The 26,542-nt window shown below is 36.5% G+C and overlaps 3 protein-coding genes across 4 annotated transcripts in view; all 3 read left to right on the top strand.

Moving 5' to 3' along the window:
- The window catches only part of LOC142356767 (uncharacterized), a 173,954-nt gene that overhangs the window by 73,667 nt on the left and 73,745 nt on the right, over positions 1-26,542 (top strand). The window lies entirely within an intron of this gene.
- Positions 819-9,172, top strand: LOC142356877 (trafficking protein particle complex subunit 2-like protein). The gene is made up of 3 exons (XM_075408648.1): positions 819-944; positions 7,798-7,896; positions 8,624-9,172. Exons 2-3 carry the CDS (start codon positions 7,843-7,845, stop codon positions 8,882-8,884), a joined length of 315 nt encoding a protein of 104 aa, XP_075264763.1. The 5' UTR covers positions 819-944; positions 7,798-7,842; the 3' UTR covers positions 8,885-9,172.
- The window catches only part of LOC142356794 (calcium/calmodulin-dependent protein kinase kinase 2-like), a 48,643-nt gene continuing 31,298 nt past the window's right edge, over positions 9,198-26,542 (top strand). Inside the window, exon 1 of the mRNA XM_075408591.1 lies at positions 9,198-10,097. Coding sequence (XP_075264706.1) covers positions 9,843-10,097 — 255 coding nt within the window. The 5' untranslated portion in view covers positions 9,198-9,842. The remainder of the gene's footprint in view (positions 10,098-26,542) is intronic.

The following is a 26,542-nucleotide window of genomic DNA, read 5'->3' as shown; positions in this document are numbered from 1 at the left end:
TAGAAAAACTCAATATTGTCTTTTTGTCTATTCTCGGTACTATCCTTTTTGCTTTATGGAACTCTAAAAAGTACGATAATTTGTTCTCGTTTTTCAATCTCAATTTTTCCTTCGCTTGCTACTCTAGATATTCTCGTGTTATACTTCAAAACTTTGGAGTGTGGAAAGTTGGTTTAGGCCATGCTTACTTTTTTTGTTTCTCAATTAGCTTATCTAATTTTGCCTCGAAGTTATGCTGAAGAAGTTTTAATTTGCTCTCAATTTCTTTTCCAATTATTTTTGTAGACCCTGTATTGTAGTACTAGTTCCCATCATTTTTATGTTACTTATGAAAAGATATCAATGTTCTGATTGTTTCCTTTCTGTTTGTTTCTTGCACTTTCTTGTCAATTTTTGCATAACCAAATTAAACCACTTTGCTTTGTTAGCGAGCCTAAAATACTGTCAGCTATATCAAAACACGATACCAAATGCCACATGCGAAAAACGAAAGACATGAGCCTTTATGTTCGATTTTACATTCCCCGCTTGGACACTTTATAGGTGGATTTCTAGAGCGTGTGCCTTCAAGCAATGTTGCAATTACAAATGCTCAAACCTCGCCTCCTTACCAAAAAAGGGATCTAGAAGGCTCAGTATGAGCACAGAGTACTTTCTTAAGATGCCTGTTGTTTCCTTTTCTGTCGTTGCTTCTTTGAGGGCTTGCTCTTTTGGGTTTCTGTCTAAGCTTCTTGAATTGCTTGAGACGAAAATTGTCTAGTTCAGCTCTTTTCTTCCAAACCACAAACAGCAGACGAGCTTCCGATTTGACTGACGGATGAAGTTCACTTAAATCGTTAATTAACGTGGAGTTCTTTTTCTGTGAGATATGAGTTGCTTGAATGCTTCGATATCTACAATTCCATTTGACTTCAGCTGGCTGAGAACCCGAGGAGCTCCAAAATGTGAGTATATACAATGGCTTCGATACGGGTTTTGTTCTTTTGAAAAATTAATAATAATTCTGATATGGGACAGGCTTTTGTTTTCTTGTGATGTGTTAGCGTATTATTCATAACGTCGTGCAAATCACTCTTTTTCTATCTTTCAAGGGCACCTGCTGAGTCTAGGTAAGATTGCAAAACTTTGTGTTTGATTGGGTTTCTTGAACCCAATCAGCTACTGAAATCCTCTCTGATAAGAGGCTAACCAAATCTTGTTGTTCGGACTTTCAATCAGTTCACTGAAACTATGTAATAAGTTTATCACAACAATTAGGCTGACATCAATAACATCAAATTAGGCTGGCATCAACATCCGTATGACAATCAATAACAAGCTAATTTTCATTAATTTGTTACCTAGAGGAGTTGTGGAAAGAACCATGAATGCTTTTGCAAAAAAAAACAAAGTTGATAGAATGATAAATTTAATTTGGTGGTTCCTCCAATACAAATAGCGACAATATAGGTTCTGACAATACAGACTAATATATAGACTGTTGAGGAAACAAAGATCTAACGTTGTTTAAAAATATTGGCGGGACCTTCGAACTTGCATCACCTATTTTCTGTGGCGCTACTGCAATAAATCTGTATAGGGCAATTTCAATCCCTATGTCAAACAAATGACTCTGGTGGTAATTGTTCTCAATACGAAACCGAGGCAGAATTAATGAGACAGCAAAACCAACAAAGAGATTGGAGCTATCATCACAGAACCAAATAGACAACTTTGTCGATACCAGCTGCTTTTTGGTCTGTTCTGGTCAAATGGTTTTTGCTCGGGGTTGCAGCTGACACAGTGCTCTTCTTATAGAATACCTCATCGCAGGTTCATAAAAATTCAACAATACTTAAGTCAATTGCCTGTCAGGACAAAAGCTCGAAATTAAGGGAAAGAAAAATCAAAACTTCTGCTTCAGAGGAGTTCGATATGTTTCTGAAAGAAAAGATCAACAGTATCACTTCGAGACTCGGGCTTATACCCTTGAACTTGAATGCGGAACCAAAGTGAAAACAAGTTAATTAAAAATACAGACCCTCTGCAGAATCTCCTTACAAAATACCTGAGCTCCGCTGAGCAAAATGCCTTATATTGCAACAATAACATAAACTCGACAACAGATGGTTGTCAGAATTGAGTTAGAGACAATATCCGGGCCTGATTGCTAGAGAAAATGGTTTCATCAACTCAGTGAACTGAAAGAGCTTATCATAATTGACAAGAGAACCATTTGATCCAGTCCGGTACCAATTAAGTGCAAACATTTCTTTCACTATATCAGTTGGAAATTTGTGAACCAGACATGGAAAACGATGCACGCTAGCTCCTTTCATTATCGGTAAAAAATGGAATTCAAACCAGTGATAGTCCCCTCTGAGGATCATATTCAATTCCTACGAGTTCAGTCTCAAAATGATTTAACGAGAAATATTTGTTCTAAATCACTAAGACATGTTCTAGAACGGAGACATGTTCTAAATCAAACAGCCCTAACTTATGATAAGTTTGCAAGCTCCCCAATGAATGCATTATGCGAATAGATCGCACTATAGTTACAGAACTACTCAAGGTCTGGTATGCACGAAAATTGAAAATAAGGCTGTGGTAATTATGATTTTATGGCTAATTTTTATTAAAGAGGTGCAATAATCTTAGCATAAAATCTTGATACATAAATCCTTACAGAAGCTTATTGAATAATGCCAAGTTAATTAAAGAGATTCTAAATTCATATTAAAGCAGTTTACTTGGGAGCAGCGTCTTGTAGGAGCTCACTATTCAGACATGGGAAAATAATCTTACAGAATAGTTGGTGTGCTAAATTCATGTCTTGCCAATGATGGCGAAGTTCTCCAATTCTCTAAATTCAAATTTTTCGAAATGCGTGTGGCTACCAAAAGTGCCCAAAAACGAGTAGAGACAGTTCTTCAATATTAGAAGATAGAGAGTAGAAGAGAAAGTTGAATTACTTTTTTGATAGAGAAAGAGATAGACCTCACAAACAACCACGGACATTCGAAGAACTGAAACAAAGAGAAAAGATAACACTCATATAACAAATCTATCAACTAAATAATACAAACATAGGACTTTCTTTTTTGTTTACTTGGATGGAGCTCACCAACTTTACGCATTATCTTGTTTTTATAAGTAGACACGACGCGACCACTAGCCGAGGGGATCAATGTTGTATTTTTAATTGCTCTTGAACAAAGTTCATAGCAATTATTGTAAACGTGTGTGTCTTTTTATGCAAAATTTTCGCCTGACAATTTTGACTTCTCGAGTGACTTTTACGCCCTTGACTTTTTGCGTTTCGCGTGATCTAAAATTTATATATGGTTAAAAAAATTTTAAAAAAAGGAGAGGAAGAAATAATAAAACATAGCCGGAAGAATTCCGGAAACGACTCGAAGAAAATTGCCCATACTTTTGACTACACAACTAGAGCAACTATTGTTTAAAATTTCTCAATTTTTCCGTCAATTTTCCGAAGAAAAGAATGATTCACACCAATAAAACTTTAGTCAATTGGTAGCTGAATATTGCTTAAGTAACAAGCTTCTATTCAAATCCCACTTAAAGAATTAATACAAAAAACAGGCACAAAATCATTAATTTTTGTCTAAAAACCGCCAAAACTGATCAAAAATCTCCAATTTAGCATTAAGCTCAAATTTAATACTTGAAACCTTCAATTCCTACCAGCCTAAACAAGCCTAAATTCCTACCATAACAAGCCTAAAACTAATGCAATATCATAATCAAACCTCATAACCATCAAAAGTTGCAAAAAAACTGCTTTTAAAAGCCGCACTTGAACAAAAATTCGCTCGCTTAGAGAAAATTTTTTTGCTGTCTCAAAAACAGCGGTATGAACAAAAACCACTCTTTTCGCTCCGCTCTTCACTTTTGTTCACCACCAAAATCACTCCAAATTTTTTCACGCGTTTCATTTCCTGCTTCAAAAATCCATCCTATAAAATTGATTAAAAAAGGACTTCTCCAATACTCCTCTTCGAGTCGTAAAAAATCTCATATGGATATTTGAAGCCCACTATTGAACTTCTACGTCCCATTTCAGCTCCCCCTCCCTAACCCCCCCCCCCCTGAAGCAGGCTGCAATTGATTAGAGCTCCCACTAGTCGTTCGAGAACAATTCTTCCGACGCTTAGTCGGTTATGTTTTGTAAATTGATTTTAAGATTGAGCAATTTTGCGTCCAAAATTAAACCTCCACTTCATAAGACCAGGAGGTGCTAAATTACTTTTGACGTTCAGTATATATTTGTAAATTTGAAATTAAGTGTTTTTGAACTAATTTTGTACAGTCCAAATAGTTGAGCAAGTGCTGTCCCACTAGCGTGTCAGACACATAAATATTGACAGCTTTGGGCGACAGTAATGGTTTGACATACATCTCTGGTAATTTTCCTGCTAATATCAGCTATTTTTCAGAAAATATTGCCAACTAATAAATGGCGGTTTGTGTTGCAGTGCTAGCAAGACAAAATTATCCGTTGTATATGCGAAATGTTTCAAACGAGAGCTCCCTCAAGTTCCACTTCATCGTGCATTCATCGCTTGATGTAATTGAGGAACGGATGGTTGCATTATCTCGAAATGCTTCTGAAACCACCTCTCGAGAGTCGTATCTGGGTTATTTATTAACAATACAAGATTTCAACGTTAGTTGCATCTTCACATTCTCGGGAATTTTTAATTGTATGTAAGGCTCATGCTTTTCGTCGGAGAAATAGCTGAGCGGAGCTATTGTTGCCCCTCACTAAGTTTGACTCTTCATACAATTTGTTATAGTTCAACTAATTTCAATTGTTTAGGGACTCTGTCTTTTTCAAGGGCTCAAAATTGATTCTTCCTTAATCTTCCTGAGTCTTCCTTAACCTAAATAGTATTTTCTATGATGTTAATCTTTATTTATTGCCCTCAAACGAAGTTTGTAGCAATTATATTAGTCCTGTCGGACTTTTTTATGCAATTTTTTCGCTTGACCGATTTTTCGTGTGATCCATTTGACTGTTCGTCCTTAAAAACGGGATAAACAGGTAGCGCCCAGGGGGCATTAAGTTTCATTAGAGGCCCTTAGCCACGTTTAGTAGCGTTTCAAGTGTGGTGAAGTTACTGGAAAGGCCGTAATTTAAGGTTAAAAGATCATTTTTAGGAGTTTTCAGCCCAAAATGTTGCAATTTTTTTTGTGTTTTTTCGTTATTTTTCAAATATTTTGTTGGACCAGTCTAAAATTAAGGCTGGTTAGAGTTGATAAAGGTCTTTTGGAAGACATAAATACTGTTTACGACCATTTTAAGAGCTATATGTTTTGGTAATCCAAACAAACCCGCAAATTTACACTAATTTTCACAATTTTTTCAAGCGTTTTGAAAATTTGTCAATTTTTGAGTTTTTTTAAATATTTTTTCTTATCTTGATTCAAAATGACTACATATTATACTTTAATTGCTATTTACCATATCTTTTTTGATTATAATTCTGATGCTTTAATTTCTTTATCTTTTGCATCTGACGCTTCAATTTTTGACTACTGTCAGGATTTATAAATACACATGGGAAATGACTTGCTGCCGCCGAGTTTACCGACTACCGTTTTAGTGGAGGGGCTTTCTCCTAATTGACCTTTTTTTTGTTTTTTAGCCCTAGGGGTCAAGGAACCTCCTCTAAAGTTTCATAGTAAATAGATAAGTTTGAATTTTTTTGACTTTTTCTAAGAACAGGGGCTCAGGGACCGCCTCCGAATTTTGATAATGAGCTGCTGCATAGTTTAAAGTTAATGGAATGTTTATCAATATTTTAATAACTCGAGTTTAAGCAATTTTTTTGATAAAATTTATTTTTTCTCAAATTTTCGGAAAAAAATTATCGTGCTCTAAGTTTATGGATGTTTGAGCCAGTGAAACTGTTTCAGGCTTAAAATAGGGTTACTAGATAGTCGTTTGTGACAATGAAATGGTTCTGAAGATCCTATTATCCCGATTTTTTTTTCAAAAATTTGTAATTGTTTTTGAAATTTTTGATTTTTTATCCTATTCTTGAGTTTAACGATCATTACTGGCCAACGAAACGTTTAAAGTCTTGCAGATGGGTTACTTGAGAGAACTCCAGAGATAAAAAAAAGGTTTGGAACATTTTTTTCACTGCGAAATCTGAAAACCTTCCTTTAAATTTAACACCTTTCAGTTTTTTAGTATGATTTAATTACTAACAAGGCTAGAAAACTAGATCTTGCAGAGTCAAATGCCATCATGGAAAATATTTCTATCTCTCTCTCTCTCTCTGTGTCGGTTGTGGTTTCTTCCTTTTTCTTTCTCGTTCACGTTTTTTTCTCACTCTCTCTCTCTCTCTCTCTCTCTCTCTCTCTCTCTTTCCTGACCTCTTTTGTTGATGCCGCACTTCAGCTGCTGTTATGTGGCGTGATGCATCTTTTATCCTTTTAACGCTGATTTATAGTAAAGTGTTTTATCATAAATGACTTAACTAGCACCTAGTTAATCCGTGTTAATTGCTCTCAAACGAAGTTTTTACCAATTATATCAATCCTGTTGGCCTTTTATGCGATTTTTCGTCAAACCCATTTGACGTTTCGTCCTCCGAAACGAGATAAAGAGGTAGCGCTCAGTGGGCATTAAGTTATCATAAAGTCCTTCAGCTCACTAGTCTCCAAGTGTGGGATTCACAGAAACGGTTTTGGAGACTTATACTTATGGTGTGAAGGGATAATATAGATAATATGCTCCTGGTATGGTGAGCTATTCGTGGGCGCTCGTTGTCGAGCAGAGTCTAGCGAAGCTTGAGTAAAGCTTGAGCGTAAGAACGTAGCCCTGTGCAGCCAAAGACCCCCGCGCTGCGCTCACCTCACATCCCTAATTAAAACTAGCCTCACTAAACCGTAGCTAGCAACTGACGAAGCCAACTCCTCAGTCGTTTGAGAGCAAATCGCCCGACGTTAGTCGGTTATGTTTTTGATTTGTCCTGAAATGATATATTACAGGCTGATATAAGCATTTCCTTGGCGCATCTGTATTTATGAGCAGTATTTGGTTGCTTCATTGACGTTTCTTGGCAATCAATATTTTTCATGTTGATAAATTTTTGCAATTAATTTTTATAACATGTTATTGCAATCAATTAGTTGCCCTCTGTCCCAGCGCCAACGTATTTTCTGTTTTTAATGATTTTAAAGATTTTTTTGCTTAACTTTCATTCAAGAAGCAGCAATAGGTTTTGAAGTGCTAATAGTAGGTTTCTATTGTTTAGACATCATTTTGAAAGTAAGATAAATTGTCTGAAAAATTTGCCCTAGCGAGTGACTGCTTTTCTTAATCCTTGCATGTTGTCAGAAGTCTTGTGCATTAAATACATCGTTCTTTTTTCGACCATAATTTTTTTTGTTCATTGGCGTGCTTGTTTGCAATCTGATAGTCATGATAGTAAGGGATAAATAATAATTAACCCATGCTAAATATACGCAATGTGCCATAACACCCAATCAATTCCTTTGATCTCTTCGTTCAATAATGCTATTTCAATTTAACAGTTTGTGTTACAAGCATGATTTTTCATAAATAAGCGATATTTTTCATCCCATGTGTCTACTATGCTAAATCATACCCAATTCACCTATTATTCCAGTCTTCTGAAAATTTAAAAATAGGGGCAAATATTGTACATGAGTTTTTGTTACACTTGGTATTTTGTCATGGCACCGATAAGAAGTGTATAAACTGGTAATGCTGTCAGTAATGAGTATCTAAAGCACTGAGATTTAGCTTCTGTTTAGGTGTACGGCTATGTCACTAATTGTCATGTGAAATTTGTGGTTCTCATGGAGTCATCAAACCTGTCCGTAAAAGACCACGATATGCAGTCTGTTTTTAAGGTCAGTTGACCTGCCTTGTGTTGTCCTTCGAGGGAGAAACAATAATCTTAAATATCAATTTGATCGGATGTTTCGTGTAATGTAATGCTTGCACTTCACTTAGTTAAGATTTATGTAATGGTTTTATTACATTACTGCTTGAGGTCACTGAGAACTTCTGGCGTTTATCGAGTACCGCGATACGGTTTGAGATATTAAGTCAGAATTTCGAAGTGACTTCTGTAGAGACACGTGACCACGCTTAAAACACAAAGCGCACACGTTTAAAAATAACGGAAGTCAACATCTGGCTAAGTAGGAACTTCTCGCATTTTAGCGTCTGACACTGCAGACTTTTGGTTTTAAATGTGCACGTGAGTGTTTTGACGGGTAATTCCATAAGAATGGATTGAATAATTGCACCTAAGATATCAAACTTCCTGAGGTTTCAATATTTCTTTACACCACAGTAATCAGTATATATGCGCAAATAACGAGCTGAAAAGATCCTTTACTTAACGATATCTACAAGTATTTGCTTATTTTTAAAAATCTATTTGCGTTGGAAAGAAATAATATTATAGAGCGAAACATTTACTTCATTATCTGCTTGTCGGTTAATCTTTCTTAGCTCTTGAGCGTATCTTAATGAACTCTTACTTTCTTTGTAATTGTCTTTCTCTACCGGTAATCTAAAATGCCATTGATTAATGTTTCTTTCTGTGTTGTATGGTTGACATCGTTTCAGAAGCTACACAACGCGTACAGTGAGGCGGTTTCTAATCCCTTCTACAACAATGGAGATCCAATCAAATCCGCATCCTTTGACAAAGTCGTTTCCTCTGTCCTCGTTAATTCCTCAAACAACCCCCACCACCTGAACAACTACCAACAACAGCAACAGAGTGGTGGTATTGCTGAAACCAACCAAACTGCACCAGTCAATGTGAATAATGCATCCGCTACAATTCAGTCAACGGCGCCCGCTGTCACTGCCGCTCAACCTTAGCAACTAAGCTTTTTTCTTTCATTTGAACAGCAAAAATAAAAATGAATGCCTTGAAATAAGATGAAAGATATGGAGAGAACACAATGTTGACGTGATTTTTAGTTGCTCGGCCCGAAGGGGGGGGGTGATTTGTTGCATTGTTGCTTAAATTGGAGCCTGGAAATTGTGACTGCTTGTTTGCTGCTGACATGCCTGTTTTAAATTCCTGTATTTGTTCCCTTAATTTTCCATTCGGCTAAACTATAAATTGTAGATATTTTACTTGATAATTTAATTCTGTTTATCTGATCCGCTTTCTTTCTATGTTTATATGTTTTTATACATTTCTTCTGCCAATCAATTTGAAGCTCTTTTGTTGAGCTAAGAAAGATTTTTCTTTACCATGTTTGGTATCATTTTCAGAAACTAATTATGAGAATTACTAACGCGACTAAATCTACTGCAACTAACAGTCATTATCATCTGATAACTGAACACTACTTCTGCTAACGAGTCAGTAACCAAAGCTAATCGGGTTTGAAAGATCGTAAAATATTTATGCGCAATATTTTTCTGTCTGCTCGAGTTATTTAGTCAGCTCAGACTACCATCAGTTTACTCCAACGGAAGTTATCGTAAGGTTGTTGTTACAATACTTGGATATTGGACGTCTACTTAATTGGTCAAAACGATTCTCTTTCCTTATTATGAGCGTCGCTTCTCACGAAAGCAGAGAAGTGACAACGCGAAAGTTGCGAGACCCTCGCCGATACCAAATCTATCGCCAAGTCAACTTGAGAAGCAAAATTTTATCAAATTTATTGGTGAACCTTTGAAGCTAACAGGTACCTCAAGTGTTTGCGAGCCTCAACCCAAGCCAAATCAAGCCGAAAAGTCAAAAACAGTAGCAAAAGCGAACAAACAAAAATCGCAAGCAGTAAAATATTCGATAACATCGCAGGTTAAGAAAAGTCCAGACATGGCGTGCAGTAGCCCTGGAAGAAAGTCGTCAAATAGCCAGAATGAAATGTCGGAATATGATGGTGGAGGTTATGCGACAGAACTGCGTGATAATTTCGTTCTTTCAGATAATCTGGGTAGGGGCTCTTTTGGACTTGTGCGTCTTTGCATATCAAAGGATACAGAGAAAGAATATGCTGTCAAGATTGTATCGAAGAGAGCCCTGCAGAAGAAGGCAGGTTTCTCGAGGAGGTTCCCTCGCAACAATGGACCTGTAAGTTAAATTAAAGGCTGAGTCCTAACTCAAAATTATTCTAACTTTCAGAAGTTATTTAGGATGTTCAAAGTGCGAAGTCTTTCAAAGTTGATAGTTGTTCTGCAAGATATGATTACTTGCTATGAGCTATATGTTTTGGTAATGCAAACATAATCACGAAAAATGACACTAATTTTTGCATTTATTTTTTCATTTTGAAAATTTGTCATTTTTTGAGTTTTTTCAGCCTCAGGGGCCAGAAAACCTCCTGTATGGTCTGATAATAGGTTTCTGCACAGTTTTTAGTGGCAATGATGCTGTTTTCAACATTTTAATATCACTAGTTTTTGCAATTTTTTTAAAATTAGCAATTTTCCAAGTTTTTAATTGCTCTTGAACGAAGTTCATAGCAATTATTGTAAACGTGTGTGTCTTTTTTATGCAAAATTTTTGCCTGACCGTTTCGACTTTTCGAGTGACTTTTACGCCCTTGACTTTGTCCGTTTCGTGTGATCTAAAATTCTCTCTCAGTCACAATTTCAAGCAGCTGAACTCAATTGGCGGCAATTTAATACTAAAAATCAAATGAAAAGTGCACCAAAACTGGTGCAATTTTTTACTTTAAATCTTAATAGTGGTGTGTTAACCTCTAATGTGGTTATTTGAAGCCCACTTTTGAACTTCGTAGTCCCATTTAAGCTCCCCCTCCCTAACCCCCCCCCCCCCCCCCCCCGACTGAAGCAGGCTGCAATTGATTAGAGCTCACATTAGTTCGAGAGCAATTCTTCCGACGTCTAGTCGGTTACGTTTTGAAAATTTGTCTTTTGTTCAATTTTTCTTGTCTCACTATTATGTTACTTCGTAGTTTCATAGTTGCTATGGGCAATGGGTTGGTATTCAATTTTTTAATATCACGAATTTTTGCATTTTTTGGATAAATTTTTTTTTCTGTTTTTAAATTTTTTTTGTCATGCTCATAGTTAATCACTCTCTATTGAGACAATGCAACTTTTTAGGCTTAAAATTTTATTGACGGATAGCCTCTGGAGACCATGAAATGGTTCCGAAGAATCTAATATCAAAAATGTTAGTAACATTCCAGTAAAATTTGCAATTGTTTTCAAATTTTCTGTAATTTGAGTTATTAGTTTATCAATCGTTACCGGCCAATGAAACTTTTTTTGATCTTGCAGATAGGTTGCTGGACAGATTCCAGGAGAAAATTTGTTTTTGATTTTTTCGATATTGCGAAATTAATAAACTTTAAATTTTCCAATTTTCATTTTAAATTTTGTCATATTTCTCGACTTTTTTTTGTCCAATAAAGCTTTTTCAAGGCTTGTGCTTGGGTTAGCGGGTATATTTAATTGGATAAGATTTGGCCTTCAGGGGAAAGCCTCAGGAGTTTTAGCATTGATTATGTTCTTGTTTTGTTCGTTTCTTTTTTATTTCTCAACTTTTTAGATTGTTTCACTTTTTGGTTCGCTGGTTAACTGATCTGCTCTTCAGGTAGGGTAGTTCTAAGTTATTAAATTATTTCTTTCGATTGTTTTTCAGGACTTGTCATGCTATGTTTTTTACTTCGTGTTTCGAAATTTTTCACGCTGTATCTTAGTTCACAGGTTGTTGAAAATTTTATTATAGCGCTCCCATTTTTTGCAATCCAAGAATTGGATTGTATTGGCGCCGTCACTTTCAAAGCAGGATATACAGGTAAAGCTCAGCGGGCATCAAGTTTCATTAGAGCCCCGTAGCCGCGTTTAGTAATCTCTCAAGTAATTAGAGAGGTGAAGCTACTGAGAAGGTCGTAATTAGAGATTAAAAGGTCATTTTAGGAGTTTTTGAGCCCATAATGTAAATGTTTTCGCTTTTTTAGTCGTTTTTTGAATTTTTTATGGACGAGTCTGAAATTGAGATTTAAAAAAGTTCGTTTACAAGAAAATTTTTTTTGACCATTCTAGGAGCTATGTTTTGATAATCGAAACATAAACATGCACATTTACACTAATTTTTACAATTTTCAAGTTTTTTGAATATATTCTTTTTTGAGTTTTTTCGGACCATGATGTCAAGGAACCTCTTCTAGGGTTTGATAGGCTACTGTATAGTTTCTAATGGTAATGGAATAGTTTTCAACATATTAACATCTAGAATTTTAGCTTCTTTTTGTTTGAATTTTTTCAAATGCTCTGAAAATTACGTACCGACTTTACGACAAGCACCAGGGAACTTTCCACATAGTTTAGTGGTAATGTAATTGGTTTCCGCATTTTAGTACCACTAATTCTAGAAATTTTTGATTAAACTTAGTTTTTTCCTTAGGTGCCCGGAAAACTCTTTTAGTGTATGATAATAGGATACTGCATAGTTGTTATGGACTAAGTGATGGTTTGCAACATTTTTTAATGATGACTCTGCAATTTTTTGATTTTTGAAATTTTTTTCAAATTTCCGAAAATTGTTATCATGTTCCGTGTTTATCGATCTTTATGGGACAGCGAAAATTTTTTGGGTTAATTGAAATTGGGTTAATGGAAAATTTTTGGAGACAATTCAATAATTCTGAGTATTTTTTTATCAGGAATTTTAGCAACATTTCTTTAAAGTTTGCAAATGTTTTCATTTTTTAAATTTCTTTACCGCTCCATCAGGGCCAATAAAACTTTTTTTAGGTCTTTTAGATGAGTTCTGGACAGATTCGAGAGACGAAAAATCGTTTTGAGTTTATTGAAAGCGCGAAGTTGGGAAACTTTCAATGAATTTACTGACTGACAAACAAATGAGTGGTCTAATTAGAACACTCATTCAGCGTAGAGTATTTATCTAATAAAATTTCCAATTTCGTTTTTTTTTCGAGGAGTTATGCTTTGCACGATTGAAGATTTTGTGAACATTTGGAATTTTACTGCAATGTTGTCACTTTTAGCGTAATTTTCTACCATTTTTGAATATTTTTCCCAATTGTTTCATTGCCGTCGTCAGCTTGTCAACGGCTAATATTAAGGCAGTCTGCTTTTTCTACAATCCAATACATTGCTTAGGGATTTCGGTCGTCATTGGATTTGATTAATATTAATTTTAATTAATTTTTGTTTCAGAAGGCATATTTTTATTGCAATTTTGGCCGATCTTTGTCTGTTTTTCCTATTTTATGCATAATACATCTCATTTTCAGCTTTTTGCAGTAATTTCGCGTTTTCGCTTTTTTCTGTGCTTCATTACTAATGTGCTACATGTCGCACTTGTGTTCTAATAATATATAGTCCTGTTTTTGACTTCTGTTGAATCTAGCGAAGGGCAGTTTAGGATTTTTATGACTTGGACTTTGATTGTTTGATTATTAACCGCACAGCGATAGCTGGGGCTATTATTGGCCTTCTCTTAGTTTTTTTTATTTTGTCGTCGCGATTTTTGTTACGACCATATGACGTCACAACCACTTCAAATCTGCTCTTTGTTTATTCGTTCATGCAATTTCAACCGAAGTGCGTGTGTGACGTCATTTTTTGCTCTTATTGGAACGAGTTTTTTTGTTTGTTCGCGTGATTAAATTTTTGGTCACACTTGACTTACCTCACTCTCAAAAATGACTTCCTCACTTTGAAATTGACTTTTATTTACTTTAATTCAAAGAGATAAGTTCAAATGGGTTTGTGTTTCAATCGAACTTAGTTTTTTCCGTAGGTGCCCGGAAAACTCTTCTAGGGTATGATAATAGGATACTGCATAATTGCTATGGACAAAGTGATGGTTTGAACATTTTTTACTGATGACTCTGCAATTTTTTGATATTTGAAATTTTTTCAAATTTCCGAAAATTGTTATCATGTTCCGTGTTTGTCGATCTTTATGGGACAGCGAATTTTTTTGGGTTACTTGAAATGGGGTAATGGACAATTTTTGGAGACAGTTCAATGATTCTGAATATTTTTTATCGGGAATTTTAGCAACATTTCTTTAAAAATTGCAAATGTTTTCATTTTTGAAATTTTTTTCTTTATCGCTCTATCAGGGCCAATGAAACTTTTTTAGGACTTTTAGATGAGTTCTGGACAGATTCGAGAGACGAAAAATCCTTTCGAGTTTATTAAAAGCGCGAAATTGGGAAACTTTTAATAAATTTGGCCTTCAGGATAAATTTTCGCAATGATTCTATTTTTGTATCGTTTGTATTTGTTTAGATCAACTTTTGAGACTGTTTGTCTTTTTGGCTCGCATCGTTCAATTGATCTTCTGGTCAAATACAGTAGTTCTAAGTTCAATTCTTTGGATTGTATTTCAGGACTTGTCGTGCTATATTTTTTTTAAAATTCGTCGTCTCCATCGATGATTCTTGCTACCATTGACTTTTTCAATATCAGTGACTTTTACTGCTTTGCAGTTAAAATTTGTGTGCGTGACATCATTTTATCTGCTTTTAGTTCAATTGCGTGACTTACCTCACTCAATAAATGACTTCTGAACTCACTTAATGAACTTTTTAAAAGTCTAGCGGTCTATTAAACGGCTGGTTGTCAACTTGTTTTTTATTTCTTTAGTTGTTTCTATTCTATGGAAGGAAACAAGCGTCTATCGCGGCAATCTGCCGGCTCTGATCAGTTAGTACTGAGCGATCGATATATTTGACTGACAAAAAATTTAGTGGTCTAATTAGAAAGCTCATTCAGCGTAGAGTATTTATCTAATAAAATTTCCAATTTCGTTTTTTTTCGAGGAGTTATGCTTTGCACGATTGAAGATTTTGTGAACATTTGGAATTTTACTGCAATGTTGTCACCTATAGCGTAATTTTCTACCATTTTAGAATATTTTTCCCAATTATGTTTAATTGCCATCGTCAGCTTGTCAACGGCTAATATTTAGGCGCTCTGCTTTTTCTACAATTCAAAACATTGCTTAGGGATTTCGGTCGTCATTGGATTTGATTTATATTAATTTTAATTAATTGTTGTTTCAGAAGGCATATTTTTTTGAAGTTTTGGCCGATTTGTGTCTGTTTTCCTATTTTATGCGTAATACATCTCATTTTAAGCTTTTCGCAGTAATTTTGCGTTTTCGTTTTTTTCTGTTCTGCTTTACTAATGTGCTACATGTCGCCCTTGTGTTCTAATAATATATAGTTCTGTTTTTGACTTCTGTTGAATCTATCAAAGGGCAGTTTAGGATTTTTATGACTTAGACTTTGATTGTTTTGTTAATAGCCGCACAGCGATGGCTGGGGCTATTGTTGGCCTTCTGATAGTTTTTTTATTTCGTCGCGATTTTTGTTATGACCATATGACGTCAGAACCACTTCAAATCTGCTCTTTGTTCATTCGTTCATGCAATTTCAACCGAAGTGCGTGTGTGACGTAATTTTTCGCTCTTTTTGGAACGAGTTTTTTTGTTCATTCGCGTGATTAAATTTTAGGTCACACTTGACTTACCTCACTCTCAAAAATGACTTCCTCACTTTGAAATTGACTTATTTATTTTAATTCAAAGAGATAAGTTCAAATGGGTTTGTGTGTCACTCTAAATGAAGGTTATTTGAGAGCAGCTATTAGAGGCAGCAAAAAATTATACAGATTTTTAATCAAACATATCAGCCTCCAGTGAAAAGGCGATTATTTTTGTTCTGTCTCTTTTACTGTGTTTTTTTAGACTGCAGATCTACGAAGCTATTGCGGCTATTTTCTGGTAAGCTGCCACCTATGTTTAGAATGAGTATTTTTTTTGTTTCGCGAGTTTTTTATTCATTTTTTGTCTTATTCCAATTAATGAGAAAACTCATTGGCTATCTAATGTGACGTAATACAAATTCAATGACTCCAATTGGTATATAAAGGTTTCAATTTTTTTGTCACGCTTTATTTCTAAAAGGTTTTAATAATTTTTACCCAGTCTTCAGTTTTTTAGGTCTTCTTGTTCTGCTCGCACTTAGTCTCAGTAATGGCAGGTCCCACTTGCTCACTAATGAGGCACAATTTCTCTCTCATTTAATTCATAAAAATGTTTGTCTAGCCTAATTTCTAGTTATGTAATCTTTTTTTTTCAATATCTTTAATGGTTTCAATGGGTTTTTTTATAATGTTTCGAGTACTTTAGAATCTCTTTTGTTAAATTTCCTGTTTGTATTGTTATATGCTATGCTGACTATTCATTTTTTGAATTCGTTTTTCTACGGGAACCAACAGTGAGGTTTTTGATTTCTTTGGATTGTGGTTCTGCTATGTTTTTAAGTTCCGTTTTGCCTTTAGATCATGTTTTAATCAAGTCACATTTTTCAAGTTTCTCTTCTGACGTACCTCACTCACTAAATGGATTTTAAATTTTTCACTTATTGAATTACGCAGTGAAAAGCAAAATGAGCTGGATAAAATGAAGCCCAGTAATTAAGTCATAAGATCGTTAGAGCAACTGCCAGCTGCCATTAGTATTAAGCGCAATAGCCTTCAAATTTGAGCTCATTAGCCTACTTCTCTTTTGAAGGTCAATGAGCAGTCAGATTGAAGCAGTGATTTGTGAATTGTAAAAGGAGAAAAAATTGAGTGTTTTGAAGGATAAAATTCTTGCCATTTATGCAAAATTTTTTTGAAATGGTTATAGAGAATCTTTTTCACGTGCGGCAATTTGACTGCCGCCGTCTTCTTATTTTACATTTTGACTCTCTGCAATTGCTTTTAAAGCTAATGCTTGTGTTCTAATGGTGCATAGATGTTTGAATGGATAAGACAACGAACAATTTTCATGGCTTCTGACATTTTTTTTCGCTGTATTTGTTTAACAGCTGTCAAGGTGCGCTTATATTGATCTTATCTTGATCTTTTTATCTTCGAGATTTTTTACGAGCATATGAAATCACGCTCCCTTCAGATCTGCTTTTTTCAATCGATCATGGATTTTTGAGTGAATTGCGTGCCTAGCATCATTTTCACTCTTATCGGAGCGAGTTTTTTATTCATTCGTGTGATTAAGTTTTTGGTCGCACTTTACTCACCTCAATCTCAAAAATGTCTTTCCTCACTTCCAAAATTACTTATGTTCATAATAATACCCTAGTCTATTACCGACGGCTATCTTGCAAGAATCTTGTAAGATTACGCACCATCTTGCAAGATCTTGCAAGATTCTTGCAAGATAGCCGTCGGATATGCAAGAATCTTGCAAGATAAGCGTCGATCTTGTAAGATTCTTGCAAGATAGGCGTCGAACTCTTGCAAGATTCTTGCAAGATAAGCGTCGAAGTCTTGCAAGAATCTTGCAAGATAAGCGTCTGATTTTTGCAAGGGTCTTGCAAGATAAGCGACGAATTCTTGCAAGACCCTTGCAAAATGGGCGTCCGGAAATCTAGTCTTAGCTTGAGCGCGGGCCTTTTTGGCTTCTTTGCTGTCTAGAGTCGGTGCATTACTATGCTCCAGAAGGAGCGCACCTGATCTCTAGCCACCAAAGAAAAAAAAAGACCCGAAAGAGCTAAGACTAATGCGCGAAGGGGCCACAAACAAGGGCGGGGGGTTATCGCGCTGCGCAAAAGGGGTCACAAACAAGGGCGGAAATGTAGCCTTAGCTCGGGCATGGGCCTTTTTGGTTTCTTTGATGTCTAGAGTCGGTGCATTACTATGCTCCAGAAGGAGCGCACCTGATCTCTAGCCACCAAAGAAAAAAAAAGACCCGAAAGAGCTAAGACTAATGCGCGAAGGGGCCACAAACAAGGGCGGGGGGTTATCGCGCTGCGCGAAGGGGTCACAAACAAGGCGGGGGGTTATCGCGCTGAAGAAAGGAAGAGACAAAATGAACATCTAAATGCATCAGAAATGGGGCACAGAGAGGGGTGGGTTATAGCACCGAAAGAAAGAAACATAAATGAACATCTAAATGCACAAGAAAGGGGGCACAGAGAAGGGTGGGGGTTCAAGCGAACGAAAAACGGGCGAGCAAAACAGAAACGAACGAAAAACGAGCGAACGAAAAACGAGTGAGCGTGAAAGCAGGCGAACGAAAAACGAGCGAGCCCAAAGCGAGCGAAACAAAGACGAACGAGCGTGAAAGCAGGTTAACGAAAAACGAGCGAGCCCAAAGCGAGCGAAACAAAGACGAACGAGTGTGAAAGCAGGCGAACGAAAAAAGAGCGAGCCCAAAGCGAGCGAAACAAAGACGAGCGAGCGTGAAAGCAAGCGAACGAAAAACGAGCGAGCGCAAAGCGAGCGAAACAAAGACGAACGAGCGTGAAAGCAGAGGAACGAAAAACGAGCGAGCCCAAAGCGAGCGAAACAAAGACGAACGAGCGTGAAAGCAAGGGAACGAAAAACGAGCGAGCGCAAAGCGAGAGAAACAAAGACGAGCGAGCGTGAAAGAAAGCGAACGAAAAACAAGCGAGCGCAAAGCGAGAGAAACAAAAACGAACGAGCGAAACCGAATTTGCCCGGAAGGCAATCCTAGAGAGAAAAAACCTTTGCCCTAGGGCAAAGAAAAGGAACAAATGCCCGGAGGGCAACAAGGAGAGAGAGAGAGAGAGAGAGAGAGAGAGAGAGAGAGTTGAGAGAGCGAGAAAGAGAGAGAGAGAGAGCGAGAGAGAGAAGAGAGCAAGAGAGAGAGAGAGAGAGAGAGAGAGAGAGAGAGAGAGTGAGTTGAGAGAGAGAGAGAGAGAGAGCGAGAAAGAGAGAGAGAGAGAGAGAGAGAGAGAGAGAGAGAGAGAGAGAGAGAGAGAGTTGAGAGAGCGAGAAAGAGAGAGAGAGAAGAGAGAGAGAGAGAGAAGAGAGCGAGAGAGAGAGTTGAGAGAGAGAGAGAAGAGAGCGAGAGAGAGAGAGAGAGAGAAGAGAGCGAGAGAGAAGAGAGAGAGAGAGAGAGAGAGAGTTGAGAGAGAGAGAGAGAGAGAGAGAGAGAGAGAGCAAGAGACAGGAGAGACAGAGCAAGAAAAAAGAAACAACGAAAAGAGAGCACGTGGCCATAAAGCAACACAAACTCAAGAGTGATCGCTAAAAAGATAAAAGCAAAAGAAACACATAAAAGGCAATCAGGCAATATCAGAATTTTCATTACCTTAACTGTCGGTTATGATTTCATTCATCACTTTGCCTGATCGAGGACAAAACCAGAAACGCGCTTCAAAAATCATTTTTCTATTCGGAGCATGATCATCGAACATATGACAAGGAGTTTAAAAAGCAAAAAAGGAGAACAGCAAAAAGAGAAAGACAGAGAGAGAGCTCCCGGCAACAGAAACTGGAGAATGAACACAAGAAAATGATGAGCAAAGAAAATTTATAAAAAGCAATCAGGCAATCAGAATTTTGATTATCCTAATTTAAGGTTATAATTTCCGTTCATCACATTGCCTGATTCAGAAGAAAACAAGAAAAGCGCAGCGAAAATCATTTTTCTCATCATAGCGCAATCATCGAACATATGACAACAAGGAGTTTAAATGGCAAAAAAAGAAGAGCAAAAAGCGAAAGACACAGAGAGAGAGAGAGAGAGAGAGAGAGAGAGAGAGAGAGAGAAGCTCCCAGCAACAAAAACTGGAGACTGAACACAATAAGCAAACAAAATTTTAAAAAGGCATTCAGGCAATCAGAATTTTGATTATCCTAACTTAAGGTTATAATTTCAGTTCATCACATTGCCTGATTCAGAAGAAAACAAGGATCGCTCCGAAAATCATTTTTCTCGTTATAGCGCAATCATCGAACATATGACAAGGAGTTTAAAAAGCAAAAAAGGAGAACAGCAAAAAGAGAAAGACAGACAGAGAGAGAGCTCCCAGCAACAGAAACTGGACACTTAACACAAGAAAAAAGATAAGAAAAGAAAAACTATAAAAGGCAATCAGGCAATCAGATTTTTGATTATCCTAACTTAAGGTTATAGTTTCAGTTCATCACATTGCCTGATTCAGGATAAAACAAGAAGAGCGCTCCGAAAAGCATTTTTCTCATCATAGCACAATCATCGAACATATGACAAGGAGTTTAAAGGCCAAAAAAGAGAACAGCAAAAAGAGAAAGACAGAGAGAGAGAGAGAGAGAGCTCACAGCAACAGAAACTGGAGACTGAACACAAGGAAAAGATGAGCAAAGAAAATTCATAAAATGCGATCAGGCAATCAGAATTTTGACTATCCTAACTTAAGGTTGTAATTTCAGTTCATCACTTTGCCTGATTTAGAAAACACGAAAAGGGCTCCGAAAATCGTTTTTCTCATCATAGCGCAATAATCGAATAGAAGCCAAGAAACAAATGAAAAAAAAAACAAAACGAAAGAACAAGTAGGAAACCAGCCGAGACAGAACTACAGACAAAGAGCACGCGAGCTCAAAGCAACAAAAACTGAAGAGTGAACCCAAAGAAGATAGAAGCAAAGGAAACACATGTACCAATCAGGCAATCAGAATTTTTATTATCCTAACTTAAGGTTGTAATTTCAGTTCATCACATTGCCTGATTCAGGAGAAAACACGAAAGGCGTTCCGAAAATCAGTTTTCTCATCATAGCGCAATAATCGAATAGAAGCCAAGAAACAAATGAAAAACAAAACAAAACGAAAGAACAAGCAGGAAATCAGCCGAAACAGACCTACAGACAAAGAGCACGCGAGCTCAAAGCAACAAAAACTGAAGATTGAACGCAACGAAGAGAGACAAACAAAGGAAACACACAAGAGAATCAGGCCATCAGAATTTTGATTACCCACTATGGTTGTAATTTCATCACTTTGCCTGATCAAGGACAAAACCAAAAACGCACTCCGAGAACAAATTGTCTCATCAAAGAACAAATATCGAATAATTTGGAAGAAGTTGAAAAATCAACTATTACTATACAACTTTTTATGAACAAATTCACAAATGAAGAAAAAAGCATCGAAGAGTTGATTCTACATTTATCTGCAACAACAACAACCAATCCAAATCAAACAATATACAGAAAAAGCAAGAGTCAGAAGAAATTGAATCAAAAGACAAAAGCACTCCGAGAATCAATTTTCTCATCAAAGAGCAACTATCGAATAAATAGGAACAAGTTGAAAAATCAATTATTACTATACCACATTCTTTATCTACAAAGGCAAAAAAAGGAAACAGGCTGATTCTACAACCAACCCAAGAAAGACAACATCAACAAGTTGAAAGAAAAAGCAAGAGTCAGAATAAATTAAATCAAAAGACAAAAGCACTCCGAGAAACAATTTTCTCATCATAGCGCAACTATCGAATAAATAGAACAAGTTGAAAAATCAATTATTACTATACCACATTCTTTATCTACAAAGGCAAAAAAAGGAAACAGGCTGATTCTACAACCAACCTAAGAAAGACAACATCAACAAGTTAAACGAAAAAGCAGGAGTCAGAATAAATTAAATCAAAGACAAAAGCACTCCGAGAATCAATTATCTCATCATAGCGCAACTATCGAATAAATAGAACAAGTTGAAAAATCAATTATTACTAGACCACATTCTTTATCTACAAAGGCAAAAAAAAGGAAACAGGCTGATTCTACAACCAACCCAAGAAAGACAACATCAACAAGTTGAAAGAAAAAGCAAGAGTCAGAATAAATTAAATCAAAAGACAAAAGCACTCCGAGAATCAATTTTCTCATCATAGCGCAACTATCGAATAAATAGGAACAAGTTGAAAAATCAATTATCACTATACCACATTCTTTATCTACAAAGGCAAAAAAGGAAACAGGCTGATTCTACAACCAACCTAAGAAAGACAACCTCAACAAGTTGAAAGAAAAAGCAAGAGTCAAAATAAATTAACTCAGAAGACACAAGAAACATTCAAATTACTTGAAAACTTGTGTACAGATTAGCCTATTTAGAAGGGCGAGCAAGTCACGCTGGCCATCAAAGGTCATATGACAAGGATCATTAAGTTTAAAATGTTTTGGCTTTAGTTTTGGTGCAACATAAAACTCCTTTAGTTCATGGTAAAGAATCTTATTTACAGTCTCCACATTATGGCTTTCCATATCGCGCCTTTTCCACATTCCAATTACAAGAACATTAGTGCCCTCACGCGATGCACACCTTGCGAAGCTTACTAAGTTGAGAGCTACTTCTTCGGGTTTTTTGGCAGGTATATCACGCCAATCTGCTAGGTCATTGTTTCCCACAGCAACAATAACAAAGTCGTATTGCTTAGCAGTCAGACTGACACAAGGGCCAAGCTCATGAGAACGCATGCCACTCATCGCCAGGACGTCAATTTGATAAGCACAGAGTAGCGGATCATTGTAGAGATCTGTTTTCAAATGTTTGACGTTGGAGTCACCGACTAACAGGAACGAGCTGAACAAAAAATTAGTATGAGTTGGAGCACAAAAAGCAGACGCGCGAAAGCAGAACAATTCAGGAGAAACAAAAAAAGGTAGCTTAGACAGTCATCCGCAAAATATGCTAAATTATTGACGTATTTGGTAGAAAATTTCGAAAGCTTATTTGATAAACTCAAGTGAAAAAAACTTACAATTTTCCAATCAACAGCTTTGAGCTCTTCTTCACCAGTAACCTAAAATGACTGCGCAGTATCTTGAGGTAAATAGAAAATAATTAACGGCCGAGTCAAGGATTTGCAAAAATATTGATTCTACAGTCAACAAAAAAAAATAAAAACTTTTCCAAATTATGATTGAGGCCACCTGCAAAAAAAGTTACTGACTCTACAATCAGCAACAAAAAATCAATTATGTTCGAACCCTTCTCTGATAACGCTGACTTTCAGAACATTAGGCAGCGGACAAACAATTGACTTATATAACAAATTTTCAACAAGACACAAATCTAGCGGTCCTAACGTACTTAATTCAAAGCAAAAATTATAAGGAAATATAAGATGATCGGGAATAACATTAAGTATGGCGACATCCAAAAAATATCTGACAACAGCATAGATGATGCCTTCAATTTTTACAAAGCATTGAACTTGAACAAATTTTTCATCTTTAAGTTGAACAACACTTTCGCCTAAGTTATCATTGAGTCTTGTATACGAAAGAGAACAGAATTTTTTCCCTTTGTCATTTACAAATCGCGAAAACTTACTTTCGGCATTCCGTTCATGACAAAACACGTTTACCTCTTGGGACATTTTAGTGAAATTTTCAAGGCACTTATTTTTATTATCACCACTTACTCTTAACTCATCGACTGAATTTTGGTAGTTTAGGAAACGTTCAACCATTTTTTCAGGATTTTTTATTGTTCCAGAAAGTGCTGATAGAAGTTGGTGATTAGCCGACTCAAAGCAAAAAGCAGAAAAAAGCCAGAGTGGACCATTTCTTCGGACTTGTTCTACTAAATGTCGCATTGTGTGGAAATTGTATGATTGGGATTCGGCCCCATATAACTCAATAAAGTTTTCAAAGAAAGAGTTTATCAATAATTCAGCGCGTTCAAGGTTTGTAACAGCAAAATTGCCATCGGATAAAAATCTTATAGCAAAACTTAACTTACAAAAACTCTCCAGATGAAGATTTGAGATACCTAAATTATCGAAGACGAGTGGGCCAATATGAAAAAAAAAGAGTTTGAAGTCAAACGCTTTCCAAAATGACAAATCTTTCAATTTTTTTGTTCGATGAAGTATATTGAAGGGTATACAGCATTTTGAAACACGATATTCGAGCTCTTTTAATTTGTTTCCTTTTGCTAATGAAATGAGAAATTTTGAAAGGACTTTTCCGGTGCCTAAAAAGACTTGATGCATGGGATCAATAGGACAATCCCACGGCAAATTAAAAAACGTAATGAGAGGGGTTAGAGATTTTACGCCATTAACAGTTATTTGCTTTTGATCAGCTGTTTCACCACAAGCTCTGAACGTATCATTCTCGCGGAGAATAAAAGCCTTAGAGACCTTGAAGAGCATTCTATTACTCTGGTGGAAACCTTTTATGAAACAATGGGGACAACTTTGGTAACCCATATGCTGCTTCATACACAAGACGTACGCCGTCGCTGGTGCATCACAAACAATACTTCTGTAACGGAAAAACACTCGCCCACATGCCTCTAGATTCACTCCACTGGAATAACTTTCTAACTCAAAGCAAATTCTTATTAAAAGTTCGGTAAAATCAGGCTTCGATTCGCCGTACCACAATCCAAGAAGACATATATTAGCATAGCATGACCTCAACACTGGAGGCAAACTGAATATTTGTACCCAAATAGGCCATACTGACAACTTTTTTGATTTAAAAACTGGCGCTCCGTCGGTATTAAATACAAGCTGAAGTTCAAAGTTGCAGAAAGCGTCGGAAGCGGTCTCCCAATCGCAGGAACTAGACCAAGATCGCTGTATATAGGAAAAATGTTTTTTAACTATTCGATTTACCTGAGGAACTAAGTCGACCATAAGCAATTTTGAGGCACCGAAAGATGTTGTTGACACTAACGGGAGATTTGAAGACGCAATTTCCGCAAAAACATTGTTGGGATAGGGCAAAACGCTGGCAAAAAGTTTCAAGAAGTCATTTCTTGCGGAGTCCGAGAGCTTATGCTTAATCGAAATCTTAGACAATTTTTGCAAAAAATCATCATGAGATATATCAGTTCCCTCGTAAAGAAAACTACTTAAGCAGCCAAGCTCAGGCAAGTTTTGATCAACTAAGTCATTGGGCGCATTTTCATCTTCAAAACTACGTAAATTTGCAGGTGATGAGCAAACAAAATTTTCTGCCTGAAATTGGCTGTCAGCTGTTGGCCGATTCAAAAAAACGTCAGACTCAGATCCATCAGGAGGAAGATTTTCGTCATTGCTTTCAGTCCCAACTGAAGACGTAGACGAGCTATAACACTTTTTAGTATAATCAAGTGAACTAAAGAGAGATTCATAGGTTAAGTATTCTGGTGTATCAGTTAGTTTTTCTTCGGGGAAGAACATTTTTAAGCGGGACGGAAAACTTTGGCGCGACGCTGGACCGATTTTTTTTTGCTTTTTTACTTTACTTTTCTTATAACCCCTTCTTCGTTTAACTGCTATCTCAGGAAACGGATTTCCATTGCGGCTTTTATACGGACATAGACAATACTGATTGTTGGGACCAAAAAAATGATTTTGATATGACACAGTTAGTTCCTCTCCTTCCTTAATCTCCCTTAAGGGAACACACACCATAATATTTTTAACATTAACATAGGCTACATTTGGCTTGCATGACGCATTGATAAAGGATATTGGCCCAAGCATTAACCATTGAACACCTTTTCTAGGGCTTTCCATTACTGAAAAATCATTGTAGCCGGGAACAATTTCATCTTCTTTTATGTCAACAAGAAAGCCTACAAGCCCGGGTATTTCTAATTTTGAGTCGATATCACATTTAGCAAAAACTCCTAGTTGGGAAAAATTAGCGTCAGTTAGATAATCTACTGGACCAAAAATTACCAGTTTTTGACTTTTAGCATACTCTGAATCCAAAAAACTTTCGAGATCCGAGAGATAAGCGGGCGGGCAATCAAGATAAAGAGATACCTTATGGGCTTGAACTCCAATAACGTCCACCCACTTCTCGGTCAGCTTTGCGTCCACAAATGCTAGCTCCTGCCATGTAACAGGAAGATTGCTCAATTGTTGCGCAATTGGAAGGTAGAGTTGTACTTTTTGTGATCAAGTATAGACATTTCATCTGGAATTAATATTCAAGTCAGATAACGTAGAGAAAAATTTGAAAAAACAGAAGTAAAAAACATAACTGGCAGATTGCCGGAAAATGGCCGCAATAGCTTTGTAGATCTGCAGTCTCAAAAAAGTAGAAAAAAGACTTCATTAAGAGCTGAGATCTCACATTTTGATTAAGAATCTACAAGTAATTGCTGCCTCTATTAACTGCTCTCAAATAATCTTCATTTAGAGGGACACACAATCAATTGACCTTAACTCTTTGAATTAGGGTAAACAACAGCTAGGAAATCATTTTCAGAGTGAGGTTAGTCACGTGTGACCAAAAACTTAATCTCGTGAATGAACAGAAAACTCAGCGCTCCAAAACGAGCGAAAAATCAGGTCACGCACGCAATTGTTGAAATTGCATGAACAAAAGAAAAAAACGAGTTTGAAGTAATTGCTATGTCATATGGTCGTAGCAAAATTCTTGAAGACGAAAAAAAACCAAGACAAGCCGAATAATAGCCTCAGCTATCGCTTCGCGGCTATTAAAAAGGACAAAACTATTTTCATATTGAAAAAACATGGCATATTAATTTTCTTTATTCAGTTCAGCCTTCTCATGTCGTCCCAGAGAATTGGCGGCATCTTTAGCCCTTCTAAGCGCATAAAGGCTATCGCCGCAAATAAGCCTCACAGCTTCTGAAACAAAAAAATGCAAGGGCAGAAAAATGGAATTAGAATTTAGAAATGTCGGGCACAACCTTTGAAATGATATTCGTCTTCCGCTGATGCTAGCTTGCGCGCCGGTTGTTTAACATTGTTCCTCTGAACAAACCAACAGAACTCCAATCTCTCCTCTT

Source organism: Convolutriloba macropyga, chromosome 2, assembly GCF_964194025.1.
Source record: "Convolutriloba macropyga chromosome 2, txConMacr16.3, whole genome shotgun sequence".
NCBI lineage: Eukaryota > Metazoa > Xenacoelomorpha > Acoela > Convolutidae > Convolutriloba > Convolutriloba macropyga.
Note: the sequence above shows the minus strand (reverse complement) of the source record. Positions and strands in the feature narration are given on the sequence as shown.